At 39.5% G+C, this 22,849-nt stretch overlaps 1 protein-coding gene across 1 annotated transcript in view; it reads left to right on the top strand.

Moving 5' to 3' along the window:
• The window catches only part of LOC136883106 (uncharacterized), a 51,650-nt gene extending 29,245 nt beyond the window's left edge, over positions 1 to 22,405 (top strand). Inside the window, exons 7-10 of the mRNA XM_067155290.2 lie at positions 8,133 to 8,233; positions 12,350 to 12,678; positions 18,838 to 18,957; positions 22,272 to 22,405. Coding sequence (XP_067011391.2) covers positions 8,133 to 8,233; positions 12,350 to 12,678; positions 18,838 to 18,957; positions 22,272 to 22,367 — 646 coding nt within the window. The 3' untranslated portion in view covers positions 22,368 to 22,405. The remainder of the gene's footprint in view (positions 1 to 8,132; positions 8,234 to 12,349; positions 12,679 to 18,837; positions 18,958 to 22,271) is intronic.
• The last annotated feature ends 444 nt before the right edge of the window (positions 22,406 to 22,849 follow it).

The raw sequence follows: 22,849 nt of genomic DNA, 5'->3' as shown, positions 1-22,849 counted from the left end.
ATTATGTAGTTTGCATCATGAGTCAAAGAAATATATTTTTCTCCTAAAAATGTGCCAACACTACAGATCTAATTTGAGGATCACTCCAAAACTAATACATTACATTTTTCTTTGAATTAGAACTATGAACCATGAGACAACTTGTAATTAGTACCACCACGTAGGGAACACCATGGTTTGCTTTAACTTGCACGTAGTACCACTAGGTTAGGTACACAATAGGTTTGTGATTAGTAGCGACAGTGTGTGAATCAGGGTGGGTTTTAGAGTACCTGTGATTAGTACCACTATATGAGTGACACCACGGGTCTGCCTTGCCTATGATTAATACCCACTATGTGAGGAACGCCATAGGTTTGCGTTGCCTATAAATGGTGCCGTAACGTGAGAAACACCATAGGTCTGTGTTACATGTGCATATTACATTACCTGTGAGAAGTACCATAATGTGTGGAATACCGCGAGTCTACGCTACTTTTGATTAGTACCGCAACATGACAGTTACCGTGGTTCTACTTTCCTAGCGATAAGTACTGTTATGATGGGCTGATGACCTGGATGTTGGACCCCCTGTAGTCTACAAGCATCATCAATTCAGACTGTGCTTTAGAAGCAGTCCCTTGGTCAGTAATACCATTGTTTAACACTAGTTTCTGGGAATGTGAGGCATTGTGGGTTGGATCCACTGATTGTTTTAAATTCATATCCATCCATTCATTCGTCATCACATTTTGAATTCTGGTCAGTGGATGATTTTGGACTTTTAAAATTGTCATTATTTTGTCTCATTTCATACTATTAGGGGCCAATGACCTAGATGTTAGGCCCCTTAAAACAACAAGCATCATCATCATCATCATCATCATCATGTGTACTTGAATTTGGTTCAACTAGTGTGTAAATGTTGCGTAGTCGTAGCACTCATTCAGGATGGCTGCTGCATTTCAAAAGCAATGTGCTGTTGCAGAGTTCATGTGTTGGAGAATGTGACTGGAACATTCACAAGAGGCTGAGGCAAGTGCATGGTGGTGCTGTCCATTGCATTACAGTAACTCTCTGGACACCGAGATTACTCGGTAACAATAGGCACGTCAAGATTCTCCTCACAGTAGCAGACCTCACATTGCATGAACACCTGACAATGTGCAGTGAATTAACAACATAGTTAAGGACAATAAACATGTAATTGTTAGCGAAATGTCACACCAACTGGGGAAGCAAGTGTATACAGAATTCTGAAACAGCTGGGGTTGAAGCAGGTTTGATTAAGAAACAAGAATGACTGTGCGTTGCCATGATTTGGTACCTCTGATAACTGAAGGACTCGCTTCATAGAAAAAAGGTTTGATGGTGAAAACTCCCCTGTGATGACTCTTTCACAGTGGCTTATATGTGCCAGAGCACACTTTATACTGACATGCATGCACTTGTTTTGAGGTAGCGTAAGGCAGATATTTCACCAGGAAGGAAATGGCGTACTGTTTCATATCATTGCAGTCTATGAAACATGCGCACGTGCATGCTAACCTGAACTTAAGTGACAATCCAGTGAATGGTGTCACCCTGTATCACCATAGCAACAACTCCCTCTATTAATCAGTGATAGAATGTTGGCCACCATTTCCTAAGATCGTGGGTTCAAACCCGGCAGAGGTAGTCGCCGTTTTTGAAGGGCAGATAAAAATCCTTTCAACACTCCATATCTTTTGATGTATGCATGTGAAAGAGCTCTAGTGACATATTTGGTGTTTACCTGACAGAATTAAATAAAACTCAGAGTAGATCGCTCAACAGAGATCTGTTTCTCTGTCATTTTGGTAGAGTAAAAGAGCAAATTGAAATTGACAGTCAGGCAGCCTAAATGACATCAAATCAAAATGTATGCATAAGGTAGATGAGGCCATATTATTATTATTATTATTATTATTATTATTATTATTATTCATTCATGTCGTTTTGGCTGACTAAGATCCACGTAATTTCAACTGTCTCCTTCCCCGGGCTTTAATATTAACTCACGCATTCATTGCCGGTGTTGTTCCTTTCTTGCTTCGGTCTACACCTTCTGTTTGTAGCCTCGGCTTTCCTTGGAAACCCTTATGGTCTTGAAGTTTCTTCTAAGTAGGTTGCACTTCAGGATATCATCAGGTGGACCGAGCTCGATAGATGCAGTCGCTTAAGTGCAGCCAGTATCCAGCATTCAGGAGATAGTGGGTTTCTAATCCAACTGTTGGCAGCCCTGAAGATGGTTTTCCGTGGTTTCCCATTTTCACACCAGGCAAATGCTGGAGCTGTACCTTAATTAAGGCCACAGCCGCTTCCTTCCCACTCCTAGCCCTTTCCTATCCCATTGTCGCCATAAGACCTATCTGTGTCGGTGCAACATAAAGCAACTTGTAAAAAAAAATACCATCAGGTGTTGATGCACCTCTTGTAGATATTTTTCTACCTCACTATTTTTATGTTGAAAAAATCCATCACCCATGAAGCTGATGATCATTTTGGCATACAGCAATCAAAGAGTTCATGTGTGTCATCCATGAGTGCCATGCTGTAACTGCACAGTACTGGACTTTGCTGTACCACATTAATTTTGCCAAATGGAAGGAACGTCCAGAAGTATTGGGTAACGCAATCATCTTGCACAAGACTGGACCTCACAAAGCAGCCATTGTTTACAGCTTTAGGGATGGGTGGTGTTGCCACACACTCGCTCTTCCCTTGATCTTAATCCATGTGACTTTGATCTCATTCATTAAGTGAAGAAACCATCATGTGTGAAACACTTTGTCAACACACAGGACACCATTTCTCCACTTCAGTGTGATGCAGCACAAATTAATGAATGTCATGTGTACAGCTATATTTTCTGACTTCTCCATTGATGACAATGAACCATGGACAGTTTGGACGACTACTATGAAGGATATAAACAAAGTTTTATGTGAATAAAAGTGTAATTTCTAATGTCATATTTGTTCCTTCTGTCCTCTCAGAGATTCTGCAAGCATGCCCCATCTGGTGACAACATTATGAACCACATATTATACATGTCAAATGTTTCTTCTTTTTCTATCACTTAGCATTTTTCTGGAGGTTTGGTCCACTTTTCAGATCAACGAGCGCCATTTTATGCCACCATGTACAGTAGTTGGTTTAAGCTGAATGGTCTTCATTTCGGTGACTAATGTGTCTTGCCACCATTGTCTTGGCTTTCTATGGGGATGCTTGCCCTTGACAGTGTACTGTACCGGTTACGAACTGGACATGCCGTATTTTTTAATGATTAATTGTATTCAATCATTATGCAAGACGTTCAGAGCTAACTTGGTTTGTTTACATTCGGAAGAGCGAGCAGGCTAGCCGCCGACAGCTGTGTGTGTGACGTAGCTGCAGGGACAAGATAGACTACCCGCCGGACACCACGTGTAGCCTGCATGGCCTGGTATATTCTGGATATGAACGTCACACCTTCGCGAACATTCCATTGAGAAAAATTCAAAACTTCTCTAATAATTATCGCAGCGACTTGAGCGATATGTCATTTTGAAGAGGATAACATAAACGTCTCAAATTGCGAATCTCAAGGAAATCCGTTGAGGTATTCGCGAGATAATCCGCTTCAAAGGGATCACATTATAGGATGACGTAGGAGCCCAAACTGAATATAAGGAGAGCTCACTTTACCCAGATCAGACAGTCATAGCTGAGTGTCCAGCCTGACTCTCCACGCTGAAGCGTTCGTCGAAGTGCTGACGAGGCTATCTTCGAATATTTAAAGTCTTCATGTGGGACTTAAACTCTGACAGGTGTGTTGAACTTGCAAATTTTGCGTGTGTTGGAACTCTGATTATAACAAGTCATGTATTAGACTTAGGTGACAACAGTGAAGTATAACTTATATTCTGTACGCATGTAGAAACTTTTCGATATAACTTACTTTCGTTCTTGTGGAACTGAGTTTATTACCATGCTGCCTGTGTGAAACTTAATCTCCAAACCAATATTAATTTTAATGTAGCACTACTGCGGTATACTAGGAACTGTGATATTTCTTTTTTTAATATCAGTCAGCAGAACTTAATCTCTGAATAAACATATCATTAATTTCAGTGTGACACTATTACGTTATACTATTAACTGTGACATTTTTCTTTAAATCTCAGTCAGCATAATTTCCTTAATAGACATGAGTATTTATGAAAGTGTTCGAACTTTCCCATGAATGTTGATGCAAATGATTACCATGATAAAAGTATAATCGTGTGCTACGACACCAAGGTTTCACTCCGAACTCAAACTGTGTTCTTTATCCAATTCAAACAAAATTGTGTATTATTTCTTCTGAACAGTGTGTAAATTATCTGTGTGTGACTGACAGCAGTGTCTTTGAGAAACTCTCGAACAGTCGCCTATTTTATTTCATGTCAAGTGTGCCTAACAATGAACTGTACTTTTCATTACAACCTTATTTCTTCGTCAAAGTGTTTAGTGTTGTTTCATGACTGACAGCAGTGTCTTCGATAAACTCTAGAGCAGTCATACATTTCATTCAATGTCAAGTGCTACTTTATTTAGTGGAAAATCACCACGATCTGTGCCGAGTGCGTGAACAATTTTCAGTTTCATTCTTTGTATTCATGAACTGTGCTTTATTTTCTTCCAATCTTGATGCTGCTCGCATCTACATCTTTAGTGAACTTTCAAATTCTATCTACAAGATTAAGAGTGAATTTGACAGCATATCCCAACCATATTAAATGAAACAGTGCTGTTAAACCAAAGTGTCGGGGGACTGTGTAATTCTGGACACTTGTATAAGTTATGTGACGAGTGATTATCCCGCAACATCGTCAGAGATCGTCCAGAACATCAAAGGTTTGAGACTCAAACCCATATCCAATTGACCTGGGTGTTCCGGCCTTATCTCAACGTAATATTGGCAACTTCCAGAATGTGTTCCAGCCCCATTCAGCCTAGTGAATTGGGAGCACGGGTCATCAAAAGGTGATGTTGAAGACAGCGACTATCAACAGTAAGGTTATGTGCACTTTGAAATGCATTTTCTGAATAAACGATTATTCAATCAATTTAAAACTTTTCTTGTAGATAGGACCCTGCCTCCTGTACCAAGCCCTAGCTAGAAACCACCCAGAATTGCCCTGAGACCTACTTCGTGCTAACCTTAATATTAATTCACAAAGTCGGGCTATTTTACTGGTACAGTACTTATAAGCATTGAATGAGGCAGTATCTGTCATAGCTCTTAGGATAAGACCATACCACCTCCCACATTTTCTCCTGATTGGGAACAGTTCCCATCCTCTTTTGGTTATGTGATCAAGGTCCTAGAGGCCAGCGTAACGCATCTCCGTGGTGTGTAGAGCATGCTTGCACTTTTGGTGACTGACCAACTCTCAGGCCCAAACTGCACTACTGGATGGGCCATAGTGCCAACACACCTTTGATTTAAGGTGGACTGGAATACACTTATCACCAGAGTTGGGAAGTAACTGAGCAAAAGTAATTGAATTATTTGTAACAATTACTATTTAGTTACTTTTACTCATAGTCATTACTTTTCACAAAATGTAATTTTTTATTGTAGTTTACTTCTGAAAATTAAATTGTAATCGTTATATTCTAGTAATCGATATATACAGCATCGAGTTCTTTTCAACTTTGGAGTCGCAGAACTCGCATTGTGTCACACGAAGGGTATATTTCAGGATACGACGTGCACTCCTTCATTTACTCGCAGGTTGTCGTGGTTACTGGTCGAGATTTAGATAATCTGCACTATGCGATCCAGATGGTGGTGGTGGTGGTGATTATTATTTTAAGAGTAAGGATAACTGGGCTACCATCCTCTATTAATACTAATCAGAAGATTCGACACTTTGCAAAGTGAATCGGCAAAGAAAGGTAAAGACCATGAAGGGTGTGAATACCAAAGACTCTCCAGGCCTCGAGAACCTAATATTGTTGAGGTCAGGCAAGAACAATAGTTGACCAAGGGAGGTCATATAGGAAAGATGAAACCGAAGATATTCGCACGAGTAAGTAGAAGCAATGCCAGACTCACCTATTGGACCCATGCTCCCAAGACGAGAGTCCTTGGTCTACCTTGCAGTCGCCTCTTACGACAGACAGAAGATACCGTGGATGTTATTCACCACCCCCACCCGCAGGGGTTACGTGGTCAAGAATGGAGCTGGAATAAACATGTGATGGTGAAGGGGTTAAGGCATTTCCAATTCCCTATTATGAATAAATATTTTGAATTAGTTATCCTGAAAATAATGAAAACACGATAGTGACACAGAAATTTTTCTTGGGAGCAATAATTTTGAAAGTCTGACTAGTCTCATGTAGTGATGATAGCCACTTAATGTGTCTATGCTAAAGAACAAAATGGAGTAGTGTATTTTTCCTTGCAAACTTCAATACCGTATCATTCCATCGCCATGTAAAGAAAAAATATGTCAGCGATTTACTAAAGACTCGTGTTCTATGAAGTAATTGTATTTGTAATTTTACTACTTACCTTTTGAAAAAGTAATTAGTAATTGTAATTGAGTACATTTTTGCTTAGTTAACTGTAATTGAACCCAATTACTTTTATTTTGTATTTTTCCCATCACTGGTTATTTTACAAGTACTCTTGTGGATCCTTTGCATTTAAACCACGCTTCGCCCACTGTTACATGCACTTTCTGATCAATACCACTGTTGGTCTACAGGTAGGATCATAAATACTGGAAGCAGTTCATTTTCTCTAGGTTTTGGCTGTTCACTTCATGAAGAATGTGCTTGAATTAATTTCCAAATATTCAATTTTCTTGACATTTAAATGCTGGCCAAATTGGCTTAAGCAGCCACTCCATCTTTGAACACAGCACCGTGGTTTCTTGTAGTGATGGCTGCTGTGAGGAATGTCATCAGTGTATAACAGTGTCCAAGGAATCCAAGAAACACTTTCAAATATATAGGTTTTAGATTTCCTGTGTTAGTACATTTCTGAAAGGTAAGAATACTGCAGTTTCTGTAACTTACTAATCAACCCCTATATTTTTACAGTATTCTTAAACATAAACATACGAGGTCTAGTCATTTAATTCCCAGGCTGTACTTCCCACAGTTGTATGGAGCATTGTTATCATTGTTACCCACCAAAAGCAGAACTGCTATGCCATGTACTGAAAACCAGCTTATTCTCTGCATCAGGAGTGACACTACACTTGCATTTGTAAGTACATGCTATGTGTTCTCTGTTAATAGTGAAGTGGAGGACTTGGATTAGATTCTGCTTCAAACTAGGGAAAACAGCTTCCGAATGTTATGAAATGTTGAAGATAGTTTCTGGAGAGAAGGCTGTGAGACGTTCCCGAACAGTAGTGGTTTTGCTACTTTAAAGGGGGCGCAGAGCATTGATTGACCATGATGTGCGTCCCGGCCACCCAGTATTCACTTTAGCACCAGAAATTATTACAAAAGTGTGCCAGCTTATCCACGAAGACAGTTAATGCTACTTTCTATGTCGATGTCTTGAAACGTCTAGTGTGTATGTAAGGAGGGAAGCAACCCGATCAGTGACAAAATAATACATGGCTCATTCACCATGACAATGCACCTGCCCATCTGTTCCCTAGATTCAACAGTTTTTGGCCAAGAGCAACATGACCCTGGGTGTCACATCCTCCCTGTGTGTCTGATCTTGCACCCTGCATCTTCTTTCTTTCCCCAAAATGGAAAATGCTGCTGAACGGGTGATTTCAGATGGTGGAGGAAGTTCAAAATGAATAGCAATTCATTCATTGTGTCAGTAGATTTACTGGCCCATAAAAGAACTCCTTTAGGACAAAATTCCAGCAGCGCAGCATCTCCAAAAACCATAAAAGTAGTTAGTGAATAGCAATTCATTTTTAATATGCTGTGAGAAATTACTTCCTGGCATGCTTTCAATCATGTCTAACCACAAGAGGACTTAGACATTATTGGCCCTAGTTACTTTCAAAGGTATACAATGGACTGTTTATGAGATTAGTCTGGAAATTTATTGACTTTACCTCACATGACATATTGCCTGCAAATTTATTTTTATCACTGATGTTCGTTTCATTTTCCTTTAGTTCTAGTGACAGTCGTGTAGCATCTCGTAGACTTCACTCCCAAACTACAGAAACTCCATCACCAAAATTTCAACATGAAGAAGTACAATGGTGTAGTGCAGGTGAGAACTAAAAGACTTGTAATTGCTTCCATGTGTTTTTATTAGTTTTTTAAAAAATTCTTTCAAAAGATTGATTCCTACAAGCAAGTGCTCATCAATGGGAGCAATATATTCATAATTTTCCCCTGAAACTATATATAAATTAGCTGGGCTGAGTGGCTCAGACGGTTGAGGTGTTGGCCTCCTGACCCCAACTTGACAGGTTTGATCCTGGCTCAGTCCGGTGGTATTTGAAGGTGTCTAAATAATCAGCCTTGTGTCAGCAGATTTATCGGCACGTAAAAGAACTCCTGTGGGACAAAATTCCAGCAGCTCAGCGTCTCCAAAAACCGTAAAAGTAGTTAGTGGGACATAAAGCAAGTAGCATTATTATTATTACTATATAAATAATCTGACTTAAGTCTAATTTAAGTAGGTGTCATATTATTCATATAGCAAGGTGCATTTTCATTGTAAGTACACCAGCACGCAACCAGCTTACTCTGCAAATGCAATTAACTTGCTATAAATTTGCCTGTATAAAGGCTTGCAGTGTATGTACAGTAAAATCTCATTTATCCGGACTAACTGGGACCAAAGGCAATCGGGACAATCTAAAATCGGGATAATCCGGGTTATATGGGTCATAAGCAAAACAAAATCCTTAAATAAGCAGACTTACCATTTATGACAACAAAAAACTATGTTTTGCAAAAAAAGAAAAAATATACATAGTATTGTTTACAAGACATTAAAAAATATAAGAATTTTAATCACATAAAGTCACATCATTTCTTAACAAAGAATTGGTCCACTGTCTTCTGTTTCAAACATGTGTGGCATTTGAATGAAGCATCTTTATAATTAATAGTTCAGCTGGAGTGGCGTTGGGCTGACGCTCCAGGTACACCATGATGTTTGTCAGCTGGTTCACAGCATCTGCATGTGTCATCCGCTGTTGTGGTGTCCATGTCATCATCTTTCTCACTGCCTCATTGCATGCCGCTACAATTTTTTCCTCCAGTAACTACCATCATACCGCATCTGCGCCCTGTGACACTCTTAGTAAATCTTCATTAAACCAACAAAAAAAAAAGCATTTTACAGTACAGTTTACTATAACTTATTGTAAAACCTATGCAGGAACTGTACATTGAATCAAACAAAAAAGCGAATATTTGGCGTACTTCTTGCTATCATAATTAAAAATTATTATCTAATGTGAACATGAAATTTTTAAAATTATGTACGAATCTGATCTGGATCAACGAGGGCCAGATAAACAAGGTTTTACTGTAGTTGGAAGTATTTAGTATATTTTTTAATGGAAAGGAACAAACAAGTGAAAATGACAGCTCAGTTTGGGTAGAGGGAGACGAGGACTAACGAGAAAACACAAGAGGACAAGCGCAATCTCTACATCATCACAAACTGCTGTATTCAAATAGAATGACTCTCTCCTCAACAGTCCCAATTCTACATCCATTTGTTCTCAGCCACTGATGAGCTTGTTTCTGCTTCCCAGCTTCATCAAGGGGGTGGGCATCAAGACTCGTTGAAAGGTCAGATAAAAAAACAGGGAAAGATAACAGACAAAAATGTATAGAAGATGCAAACCGTTAGGGACACAAAACAAACACAGAAGGATAGTCATAGAAGTAATAGATGTCATCATCGTCCTCCTTTCCCCTTATCCAGCTCCTGCTGGGTCGGAGCATTTATAGCACTTCTCCAACTTCCTCTCTCCTTCCAACATTCCTCTTCCATCATTTTGTCCCAGTCCAGGTTTCGACCAACCAAGTGTCCGTGCAGTTAGGGTTGCGCAGCTGTGAGCTTGCATTCGGGAGCTAGTGGGTTCGAACCCCACTGTCAGCAACCCTGAAGATGCTTTTCCGTGGTTTCCCTTTTTCACACCAGGCTGTACCTTAATTAAGGCCACGACCACTTCCTTCCCACTCCTAGCCCTTTCCTGTCCCTTCGTCGCCCTAAGACCTATCTGTGTCAATACAAAGTAAAGCCAATTGCAAAAAAAAAAAAGGTCAGGTTTCTTCTTCTTTATGGATTCGATCCTCCTTGTTCTAGGTCTCCCTCTTGCTCTCTTTCCATTGAACTTCATTTCCATCATTTGTTTTGGTGTTCTTTTCTCCTCCATCCTCTTTACTTGTCCAAACCATCTTAGTTTACTCCTTTACTCCTATCAATTTTCTCATTTGCCTAAAATTTAGCCACACGTAAACAGTTTAACATCCAACTTGACGGCCAGAAACTAGAAAACGTTAGCCGTTTTTCAATATCTTGGTAGCATTGTAACTAGGTCAAACTGGGGCAAATATTCATTTATAGGAAGGGGAGTTAGGGATTGGAATAACTTACCAAGAGAGATGTTCAATAAATTTCCAATTTCTTTGAAATCATTTAGGAAAAGGCTAGGAAAACAACAAATAGGGAATCTGCCACCTGGGCGACTGCCCTAAATGCAGATCAGTATTGATTGATTGATTGATTGATTGATTGATTGATTGATTGATTGATTGATTGATTGATTGTGATGCAAAGTCCTATGCTGAAATCACTTACAGAGTCCAAAAAGAAGCACAATTTTATCACCAAGTTAGGTCTCTTCTGTGGGATAAACAAATACCTTTAAGTACAAAGAGAACCATTTATCAGGTATATTTCGTGCCAGTAACTAAATATGCCCTTGAAACCTATATGATGAACAGTAGAGACAGTAGCAGACTTCAAACTGCAGAAATGAAGTTCCTGAGGTCAACGCTAAAGAAATCAAGAAGATATAAGATCCGGAATGAGGAGATCCGTCATAATACAGAAGTTGCTAAGCAAAAATGTAAGAACATCATGACTCAAATGGTATGATCATATAAAAAGGATGGATCAAATGAGAACAGCAAGAAAATGGCTAAAAAAGGAACTGGAAGGCAAAAGACCTAGAGGCAGACCAAGGAAACAGTAGATCAGTCAAATAAAGGAGAACCTAGAAGGAAGAGGAGTGGAATGGCACCAAGCTGAGAAGGAAGAAATGTACCTGGATAGACAAAGTTGGAGAGTGCTCTTGTACCGCATCTGGGTGACTGGAGACGGTTAAAGGATGATGATGATGATGATGATGATGGTGGATTCTGACCTCCTTTCTTACATCTTTGTTTCTCAGTCTGTCTTTCCTATCATACTTACTGGGCGAGTTAGCTGTGCGGTTAGGAGCGCGTGGCTGTAAGCTTGCATCCGGGAGATAGTGCGTTCGAATCCCACTGTCGCCAGCCCTGAAGATGATTTTCCATGGTTTCCCATTTTCACACCAGGCAAATGCTGGGGCTGTACCTTAATTAAGGCCACGGCTGCTTCCTTCCAATTCCTAGCCTTTTCCTATCCCATCATCGCCGTTAGACCTATATATGACGTAAAGTAAATTACAGTATAAAAAAACAAGTTCAATGGGAGCAGAAGATTGTAATCTAAGAAAGAAACCACTTTTTCCTTTGCGAAAATCAAATGATCATAAATGTGTCTCCCTGTCAAGGCCATCCATCAACGGCTGCTAATTTAATATGGCACCCAGCCATAAGACATAGCCTGCACGGTTGCTAGGAAACATTGACTATCCATCCATACCTTACAACACAACCTGCACGGTTGCTATGATAACACTTCAGTCGCACATTTTGTCGCGTCACGTTACACAAATTTTCGGATGATCCCCAGCCATAAGACATATTTATGTCAAAAAAGAAATGCACTTAGTGATGTCTAAGGAGCAGCTTATGTCTGACTGAAGAGGTCATTTTATTAGAACCAGAGCTTAATCCTACAATCAATTAAATTTTATTATGGTTCCCTTCTGGGACCTAGATTTTTTATATAAATGCCAAAGGTAGGCATGTAAACAAATGGAGGTACATATCTCCCGTAGTGCTCTGTTACTTATCACCCTACAAAGGAAGGCACACTAGCCACCAGCATTTTGGAAAGATGTGGTATTCCAACTCATGAACCTGTCGCACTGGGGCTAAATGCTGGTAATTTCATGATTACAAAAGCATAAATGGCTTGAGTAGTTTGTTGAATAATGAATGTTTTTGGTTTTCATCTTCCCTTTTTTTTTTTTTTTTTTTTTTACAGATGTGCATGATGCTAGTAAAGGATCGTCACTTTCAGCACATTCTGCTCCGAGTCCTGTACCTATATGTCACAACACTGACTTTAACCCCTCTGCAGATATTACCCATGAAGAAATAAACACAGATTCGGACAATGGTAGACAAACACCAGTACCTTCTTCATCAGATCTTTCTTTGTCAAATCTCAATGCCATTCAAGTTCTCAAGAAGCAGTTTTCGGAAGAAGTGACGCCTGAGGAGGAGCTTACAACTGAACCTGAAGAGGTGATTTCACCAGAACCGGAACTGAATCCTTCATTTAGAGAACAGAACTGGCCATCACATATAATCGTAAGTTTTTCTCACTATGTAACTAATACCTCCACTGCTCCTTTTACTATTATAATAGTAAATGCAGTTTATTATTTTCTTCTCTTGACATTAATACAATTATACTACTTCTTTCTAGATACTGTCTCACCCTTAGAATGACTGTATATTGATATTCTTACCACTAGAACATTTTCCATTAGAAAGTTTTATCTCCCACATAATACAAAACCAAGCACGTCTTGCAATGCTTGGATAAGTTACATATTGGAAAGTGGAGAAGTTCAATTGCGGTATAGCAGCATAAACAAGAAAAATGGTAAAAACTATGGCTTCAAACCAAAAATCTCTGCACTGCAGATAAATACACCCTTCACTTCTTTCATTCTTCTTCAGTACTATCAGTTTCTGTCCTTGATATTTGTTTCTTCACAGATTCTTCTGGCACCTGCTTGTCTCTGAGTTTTTGTGTTCTTATTTTCCTTTCTTATAGTTGCAGTATGTTACTACTTATTCCAACTTTATAATCACTATTCTGTGATCAACACAAAAATAGTTTTTCAGGCTTGGCTGTAACATCCATAAGTTCTTTTTATTTTGTTGTTTCCATTAATATCCCTTTCAGACCTGAAAGAAAACTGGCGATGTGAATTTTTGTTTGTATATCAAAAACTTACTAAAATGTTCTCAAATACATGTTTTTACAGTTTATTTTACAAAATAAAAACTATCAGCTGGAAAACGGAACCCACACAATTGTGCGTCTCAGGACTTAATTCACTACTTACAAAAAAAAATATATATTTATAGTTTATTCTACAAAATAAAAATTAACATCTGAAGAAAAGCACCTGCACAATTGTGCATGTCAGGACTTGATTCTTTACTTACAAAAAAGAAAAATTACCTCAGTGCATGTGAATATACATATGTATATGATCAAATGTTCTATTTTACAGTGGAGAATAATTTAAAACAATTAAATCTTCGTTCAAACACAAGAAAACATTACATTTTCTACACTGAGGACGAGTTTTGCTTTTACTGCCCTTTTGGCGGCAGCACCTTGTTGTCAGACCTGAAAGAAAATTGGAGGTGTGAATTTTTGTTTGTACGTCAAAAATGTACTAAAGTGCTCTCAAATACATGTTTGTACAGTTTATTTTACAAAATAAAAACTATCAGCTGGAAAACAGAACCCACACAATTGTGCGTCTCAGAACTTAATTCACTACTTACCAAAAAAAAAAAAATTCAACTCAGTACATGTGAATATACACATGTATATGTTCAGATGTTCTATTTTACAGTGTGGAACGATTTTAAACAATTAAAATCCTATACATTACATTTCTCATGTAGAGTACGAGTTCTGCTTTCACAGTCCTTTTGGTGGCAGCACCCAGCGCTCCTGCATGCATTGCCTGTAAGGAAACCTAGCCCACACAATTGTGCGTATCAACATTCAAAACCTCATGCTATTATGAAGGATGTAAATTCACAATTTACGTTTGCTAAACAATTTACACACTTCATTGCTTATATTCTGATATTCAATGAAGCTTCTAGATTAATATGAATGCAAGAAATAAATACTTACTTTAGGCATTACTGCCTCCTGCAATCTTGCCGGTGAACTGTGTTTTTAAACTCTTCTTCCTGCCTCCTTGTGGTCAAGCACTAAATAAGAACAGCTGAAGTACATGCTACATGTCCCGCACAAGCACTGCAGTCTGGTCTAGCGCCAAGAAAACGTCAGATAAGCTCAGACATAAATAAAATACAAACCCGCACAACTGTGCGTACACGGTCTGAAAGGGATGGATAGTTGATCAGAGTTTGAGTCCTTCTATGACCTCATCTACACTTGTTAATCTTCTGACTATTTTCCTTCTTGAATCATGTATTCTCTGGTTTCTCTGCTAAAAATTAATTAGCACATTCTGTTCTTGATTCTGACTGCCACATCCACTGGATCTCAAAAATCTCCTCCTGTCTATTCCCACTTGTGACTTCATGTATGGAACACCCAACATCAAGTCGGACAAAAGGGAGTAATAAAAAGAGGAGGCAAGAACAAACACGAAAACACAAAAGAATGAGGACAATCTCCATATCTTTGTACACTGTTACCTTCAGATATAAGGGGCAGTCAAATGAAAACCGAACAGCCGCTACCACATGACCATGGAATGGTTTCATTCAAAAGTAAGTAACAAAAGCATTAATACATTTATCCCACTGGGAGGAGAGACTATCAATTCAAGTTTTATAGAAAGAGGTAGGTCACTGAGGATCCACAACCATACCCACTCTTGCACTTCCTTGTCCAAATGAAACCGACATCCACGAATGTCTTTCTTCATGTTGCCAAAAATGTGAAAATCACAAGGTGAAAGATCCAGGCTGTACAGAGGATGTTGAAGTGTTTCCCAACCAAATCGCTGTAGCATAGCCTTCACGCATCGTCTTGCAGTAATGTGCGCTCTTCTCGGAATCTCCTATGCCACTCGTGCACACTCATCATGGAGCTGCAGTGTTCGCCATACACAGCAGACATATAACGATGTGTTTTGCGTATTTCAGCACCCTCAGCTACCAGAAAACTAACCACACTTCTCTGATCTTCTTTGCTTGCCTCCATTTTTACAGCTGGACAAATACACTAGACCAGTCCACTCACCAACAAAGACCAAACTGCATGCACCTGTGAGTTGTCACTATGCAGTTCTCCTACCACAGCGATGACAGTATTTATACATAACAACAGTGTAGCCACCTTTTGCACAGAACGTGTGTGTGTTATGGTGGGTGTTTATCAGTCCCAATTCTTTTACATCCCTATATTCTCAGCCCTATCGGTAACTCATAGATTACCATAATCTGACTTATGACCCACTCTGTCGTGTTAAATTGAGAAAGTTAACCTTTTGAACTCCATTAACCTTAATGTGTGCTTCCTCCTCCACTCCGAATTAATGTCTGCACCGTGAACAGCTGCAGGAAGTGAACACTGCAAAACTATTGAACACAAAATATAATTATGTTAAACATGTTATGTACTTGCAGTTAGAACACAAAATACATTAATCCTTGTAGCTTTAACCCCTGTGGGTGGGGGCTGTAGAATAACACCCATGGTATGCCCTGCCTGTCGTTAGAGGCAACTGATAGGGGCTCTGAACTTTGGAGGGTGGGTTGGCGACCACGGGACCCTTAACTGAGTCCTGGCATTGCTTCCACTTGTGCCCAGCTCCTCACTTTCATCTATACTGTCCGACCTCCCTTGGTCAAGTCTTGTTCTTTTCCGACCTCGACGGTATTGGAGCACTCAAGGCATAGGGACTCTTTCATTTTCACGCCCTCATGGCCCTTGTCTTTTTCTTTTGGCTGATACCTTCATTTTTTGAAGTGTGGAGTCCCTTACACTTTTTCTCTTTGATTAATGTTATATAGAGAATGGTTGCCTAGTTGTACTTCCTCTTAAAACAATAATCACCACTGCCACTACCACTTGTAGCTTTTCATTGTGTGGTACTTTTCAAAACAGTTTTCTGGGTGGAGACCGGGGTTTTTCAAACATGTTTTGCAGTAGTAAATTGTTTCCTTTCTACCACCTTACTTGCTCCTGCTTGAACAGACAGGAGTCTTTATGTTGTTTTCCAGGCATGTTATAGATGATGTGCATTTTACCATTCAAATGTTACCATTCAAATGCGATTCGCGGTGTAGTATTCTTTATAGAGCAAAAAAGCTGTCAACTATTGCCGCTTAAAATAGCCAGAAGTACAATTTCCGCCACCATTTCAAGCTTTTCACTATAAAAGCATAGCTTGATGTGTAGTGGTCCGAGCAATCAACGCCTTCCATCTTTGACAAATAGCCAATAATTATGTTAGGTTTCTCTAATTGTTCAACACAGTTTTGCTTCTTTCCGTTAATAACTAAGGTTCAACTGTTTCCAGATGTTGAAAGTGTCAATACTGTCCATTAACTGTTCTAAAATATCTATTTCCGTGAGCGAAGATGAAGCAGAAACCATATGTACATTCAATCTATATCATCAGTAAACTGTCATAAACATGCGAGAATAACACAAGTTGTGAAAATTTAGATTTTATAATTCCACCTTTACAATACTGTAATTGTCTTTATTACAAAGACTACATTAAATTACACTTGTGAAACATGTTTCGTCCTCTTATAGGACATCTTCAGTCACAAATACAAATACATAATATTAAAAATAAGGCGAGGACACATTAAAATAAGTAAATGCAAAGTCGTTTCAATTCCCGCAGACTATAATAAGTAGGGATAGCTAGACAGATCTACAACACTGGAACACAGCACAGTCATCATAGGAGTGCGAAAGGTTAATATAGAAAGAATCTATAAAAGCCATCGTGTGAGGACCTTAAAATGTCAATAGGGAAATTAAAAAATGTAAAGTTGTAAAGCTGAGAACTAACATGCATTAAGAGTAGGCTGATTTAAAGTAGACTAAGAAACCAAAATGTGGATTGTAAATGATGTTCAGGATGTAGATGTGAAATCGCACATAACCTACTATAGAAATAACCCTTGGGATGGGCAGAAAATACTGGGAAATCTGTACTTTCTTGTCAAACCTTGCTTGGAGATTATAACATAAGCAAGGAGTGCAGCAGACACACATTGTAAAAGAGGACAACACAACACAACACAACAAATATATATTTCAATGTTCAGGTCCATGGCGTATCATGTTACGGCAGTTCTAGGCGAATAAACATGATTGCCTACAAGAACAAGCAAGGCTACATATTAGGCCCGACTATCAGGTTTGAACATCATTTAGGCCAGCCTGAAGAAGTTAACATGGAGAAAGGGGACGTATATAACCCTATGATACCTTACTACTACGTGCATCAAATATAAACCGGAATTTAAAATTAGCGGCTCCGGTAGCGAATGGAAATGGGTGGAGCTTTGAGAGGATGTTGATGGGGATGTCTGGAGTAGGGGTCTTGATGCGTCACATACCACAAGCGAGCATGGAGTGACGTGAACGAGGTGCAGCTGGCCCAGTTAAGGCCAAAACACGCCTTTCTGCTTGGAACTGTTTCTCGGGACTGTGCAGGCATTTTGCTTGTGGATTTCTTAGGAGTCCATTCTTGTCACCTTGTGACTACCTCTTGTTTGGACCACTGAAAGAAGAAATGAGAGGAAAGCGATTTCATGATGATGCACTGGTAGAGGAGTACATGTGCAACTGGCTGCACACACGTTCTTCTTCTTTTCTTGAGGATGGCATAAAAAAGTTGCCAATTCAATGGCAAAAATGTGTGTCAGAGTTGGGGGACTATGTAGATAAATGAGGCGCTTGTGATTTGTCGGTGGTTTCAGTAAAATTGTAAAATAAAAAATCTGATTTATATTTGATTCACCTAGTATAAAGGAAAATACTATCTTGGTGAGATCGAGGTAATAGGGTTAATGCTTTCAGCTTGTGATACTGTGCTAGCCTTCTTCATCAAGTTCTGGGAATTATTCAGTTTACCAAAGGACAGGATTTTGGACCTTGTCATACTTAGAATATGCAGTTCAGGGGAATAGTGCAATCTCACATCTACAACCTCTGAATGTCATTTATAATCCATATTATTGTTTTGTAGTCTGCCTTCAATTAGCCCACTCTTAATGCACTTCATTTCTCAGCTTTATAACTTTAAAAATTTTCATTTGCCTATTGTACACTTTGTCCTTTGTTGGCAACCTGTACATACAGGAAGTTGATGGTTTTAATAAATCATATTTCTCTCTGCATTCTTATTAAATGCCTGTCTGGTAGCCATGATCATTTAGGCATAAAGTCTGATGGTCTGACATGTGCTTACCCAGTCTAAATTCCATAGATGGAAAAAAAAAAAAAAAAAAAAAAACAACAACACATTCCCACCCTGCTGAATCCCTGAATTCCCACCTTTCATTAAATGATCCATGTGAACTATGAACAATAAGGTAAAATATTACAGCATTATGTAACCCCTGTAACTATTCTAAACTAATCTCCAACTTTCTGACAGAACAACAAGAAGAATTTATTCATTTTAGGAAATCTTGCAAGTTTTTTCATAACTGTTGTCCAATTATGGAATCCATAATCATAATGATTTACTGTAGTTTTTCTTCTTTCAGGATCTCCTTTCCAGCGAGTCCTCTGATGAGGAGTGCTGCATTAATGACTTTCAGTCTGCTCCAAGTTTTTCTCCCTCACCACTAGAATCAAGTTTTGCTCGCTCACCACTAGAATGGAAGGTAAGAGCTGAGAATTCTTTTTCCGAGAACTCTTCTTTCTCTTCCTCGCCTTTATTGTCATGCATTCTTACCCAGATGCAGCCAGTCAAGGCAAATAAGGTTCTTCTCTGTTTTAGTGTACTTCATCGCCACTTCTTGGTAGGGTATCCGGGAACTCCCATATTCTTCTGAATTTCAAAGCCATAACCCGTCTTCTGTTTTAATTTAATCTGGGAGTTGCATCTCTTGTTTCTGAGAAAATGACACCATACTGACAATTAAAACTGCCATGTATTTGAAACATTTTGTTTCTGGGAGATCATTGTATTATCGATATTGCAATGTAATATCAATAGCAGGACTTCATTGATACATAGTGAATTGAGTGAGTGGCTGCATGGTTTGAGTCACTTAGCTATCAGCTTGCATTTGGGAGTTAGTGGGTTCGAACCCCAGTGTTGGCAGCCCTGAAGATGGTTTTATGTGGTTTCCCCCATTTTCACACCAGACAAATGCTGGGGCTGTACCTTAATTAAGGCCACAGCTGCTACCTTCCCATTCCTAGCCCTGATCCTTCCCTGCATCACCGAAAACCTTCCATGTGTTAGTGCAACATTAAACCACTAGCAAAAAGAAATATCACCTAATGCGCCCACCTGGTGGTCATGATCGTGAAGGGTCTGACACCACGATTAGCTGGTTCGATTGGTGAAGAAAGAAAAAACCCATCAAAATGTTGGCTGGCAGGGTTGGAGAGGTGGCGGTATACAATTTATAATCACTAGACTGAGCGCCAAAAGCCTGGATTCAATTCCAAACCTCTCCGCAGTGTTCATACGGAGTGAGGACACATGACACTCTTGATGGTGATTCGTCCATCGGATGGTTACATTACGCCTTGAACAGACCCCTTGGTGTTATTTGACAGGAACAGGCTATGTGCCGACACCATGTTTAACCCTCTTCCTGCATTGTTATCATCATCATGATGTCACACCCAGACACATAGGACACCCATGGACGTCACATAGAAAGACCTGCACCAGTAGAGCCGAACATGTCCTCTGACACTCCCAGTACTAAAAGTCATATGCTAAACAAATAATTTAATAAGAATACAGTGTCTCCCTGCACATTTTTGCTGTTGTTACTATTTGGAAAGTGTTGATAAAATATGCAATGCAAAGACAATGTTGGTTTTATCTGTCTATTTGTCCTTCCCTCACTTCTGTCATTTGGTTTGGATTGAGCAAATGCAAAAAGTGCTCATTTATTTTTCATGAAACTTGTCAGTATTTGTATTATTTCAGTTCATTAAGTGAGAGCGGAGAAATAACATTATTAACCTCGAAAATACCGAAAGAGAAGCGAACAGTGAGGCAGCGACTTACATCGCGAGCCACCGATACCACCCCAAGGTCCACTACTGGTTTCTGGCTAACAATAGCAGTTGTGTTTGGTTCTTTCTTGCTTTTGCTTGCTGTGGAGAATGCAAAGTCATCCAGAGTTCCTCATTCTAGCACCGTACATGTTGTTTAGATAGCTCAATTTTAGTAGTGTACCAATTGGAGGAGCCAGTACTTGTATTTCTTGTCAATCATGTTGTTATATGCCCACTTTAAATAATTTTATGTGGGTTGATGGCTTCTCTACACTCTTGCTCTTTTCTTTCTTAAAAAACAAACAACTGTCAACAAATCAACTGAAACTAGCATGTTCCAACACTAACAAGATATTGAACTAATATTTGAGACAGTTAGGGCCATGCAGCTGTGAGCTTGCAACTTGTAAAAGAAAGTTCTATAAATGGACATAAAATTAACTTTCAAACATACAAAGCTGCAGGCAAAAGCTAGAGCTGAATAACAGTGTTCCTCTTTTTATTTCACACCGACACAGATGGGTCTCATACTTATAACGTATAAATTTTTTTTTTTTTTTGCTTTACGTCGCACCGACACAGATAGGTCTTATGGCAACGATGCGACAGGGAGGGGCTAGGAATGGGAAGGAAGCGGCCATGGCCTTAATTAAGGTACAGCCCCAGCATTTGCCTGGTGTGAAAATGGGAAACCACGGAAAACCATCTTCAGGGCTGCCGACAGTGGGGTTCGAACCTACTATTTCCCGAATACTGGATACTGGTCGCACTTAAGTGACTGCAGCTATCGAGCTCGGTAAATTACATTTTTGTTCCGTATTGATGTGCAATACGGGTCTTGCGGTGATGATGGGATAGGTGGTGGTGGTGGTGGTGGTGGTGGTGGTGGTGGTGGTGGTGGTGGTGGTGGTGATGGTGATTATTGTTCTAAGAGGAAGTACAACTAGGCACCCATCCTCTATATAACACTAATCAGAGGGGAAAAATGGAAGGGGTCCGACACTTCGAAAAATGAAGATATCGGCCAAAAGAAGACAAGGGCCACGAAGGGCACGAACATAGAAGACTCCCTAGGCCTCCATATGTAATAATGTTGAGGTCAGAAAAGAACAAGAGTTGACCAAGGGAGGTCGGATAGGATAGATGAAAGTGAGCAGCCTGGCAAAGTAAGTGGAAGCAATGCCAGGACTCAGCTGAGGGCCCCGTGGTTGCCAACCCACGCTCCAAAGTTCAGAGCCCCTGAGTCTCCTTTTAGTCGCCTCTTACGACAGGTAGGAGACACTGTGGGTGTTATTCTACCACCCCCACCCACAGGGGGATGATGGGATAGGAAAGGACTAGGTCCAGGAAGGAAGTTTTGTTTTAACGTCGCACCGACACAGATAGGTCTTATGACAACAATGGGATAGGAAAGGGCTAGGTGAGTGAAGGAAGCGGCCATGGCCTTAATTAAGGTATAGTCCCAGCATTTGCCTGGGGTGAAAATGGGAAATCACAGAAAACCATCTTCAGGGCTGCCGACATTGGGGTTCGAACCCACTATATCCCGGATGCAAGCTCAGAGCTGCATGCCCCTAACCGCGTGGCCAACTCGCCCAGTCAGGAAGGAAGCGACCATGGCCTTAATTGAGGTACAGTCCCAGCATTTGCCTGCTGTGAAAATGGGAAACCACATAATAATGCTACTTTGTAAATAGATTTTGAATGTGAATACATGTTTCTTTAAGTTGTCTTTCAACCACTTCTAAAAGTATCAAGCTAAGTATTGTGTATTCATTGTCAGTCATTTATAATGTAACTGGGTGATAACTAAACATTGTATGCCAGTTTGGAACATTCAGAGTTACTTGTGTGTATGAGTGAAAGATATCAGATAAAGAAAGAATGAAGGAATAAAAGAAAGACTTATACAAGTAAGATACAAAATACTTACCTTGGTTTCTTTTTCTTTTAGGTTTCGAATACTCTGGAATTCATACACAAGAAGCCGAACTGTGTACCATCCCCTGATATTCGAGATATATATAAACGTAGAAGGAGAATGTACTGAGATAATGACATATCATTAAGAGATAAAATAAATATGGAAACTCATAGTTTATATGCTATGTATTATCTAATCTACTGTATTTTTTTAGTATTACTGAAATCTCTTATTATATACAGGGTAGTGCACAAACAGCTGAGACATATATATATTACATTACAACACTAATTTCCTACAGTAATGAAATTTCACACACAGATAACTTACTCTTTGGAAATACTGGGTACATTTCACTTGAACAGATGTTCTGTGTGGCCTCCATTACAGCGGACAACCGTCTCAAGATGTGTACTCATGTTCACGATGACTTTGTGCACAAGTCTTCAGTGATTCGTCTGCATGGTCCACCAATCTATATGTATATTTTGACTGTTTATTATTGGGTCTTACAGAAAAATTTTCTCTTACAAGAAACCCCACAGAAGAGTCAGAAGGGTTTGAATCTGGGATGTAAGGGGGCCAAAATATCTCTGATTATGTCACTT

Source organism: Anabrus simplex, chromosome 11 (genome assembly GCF_040414725.1).
Source record: "Anabrus simplex isolate iqAnaSimp1 chromosome 11, ASM4041472v1, whole genome shotgun sequence".
NCBI lineage: Eukaryota > Metazoa > Arthropoda > Insecta > Orthoptera > Tettigoniidae > Anabrus > Anabrus simplex.
Note: the sequence above shows the minus strand (reverse complement) of the source record. Positions and strands in the feature narration are given on the sequence as shown.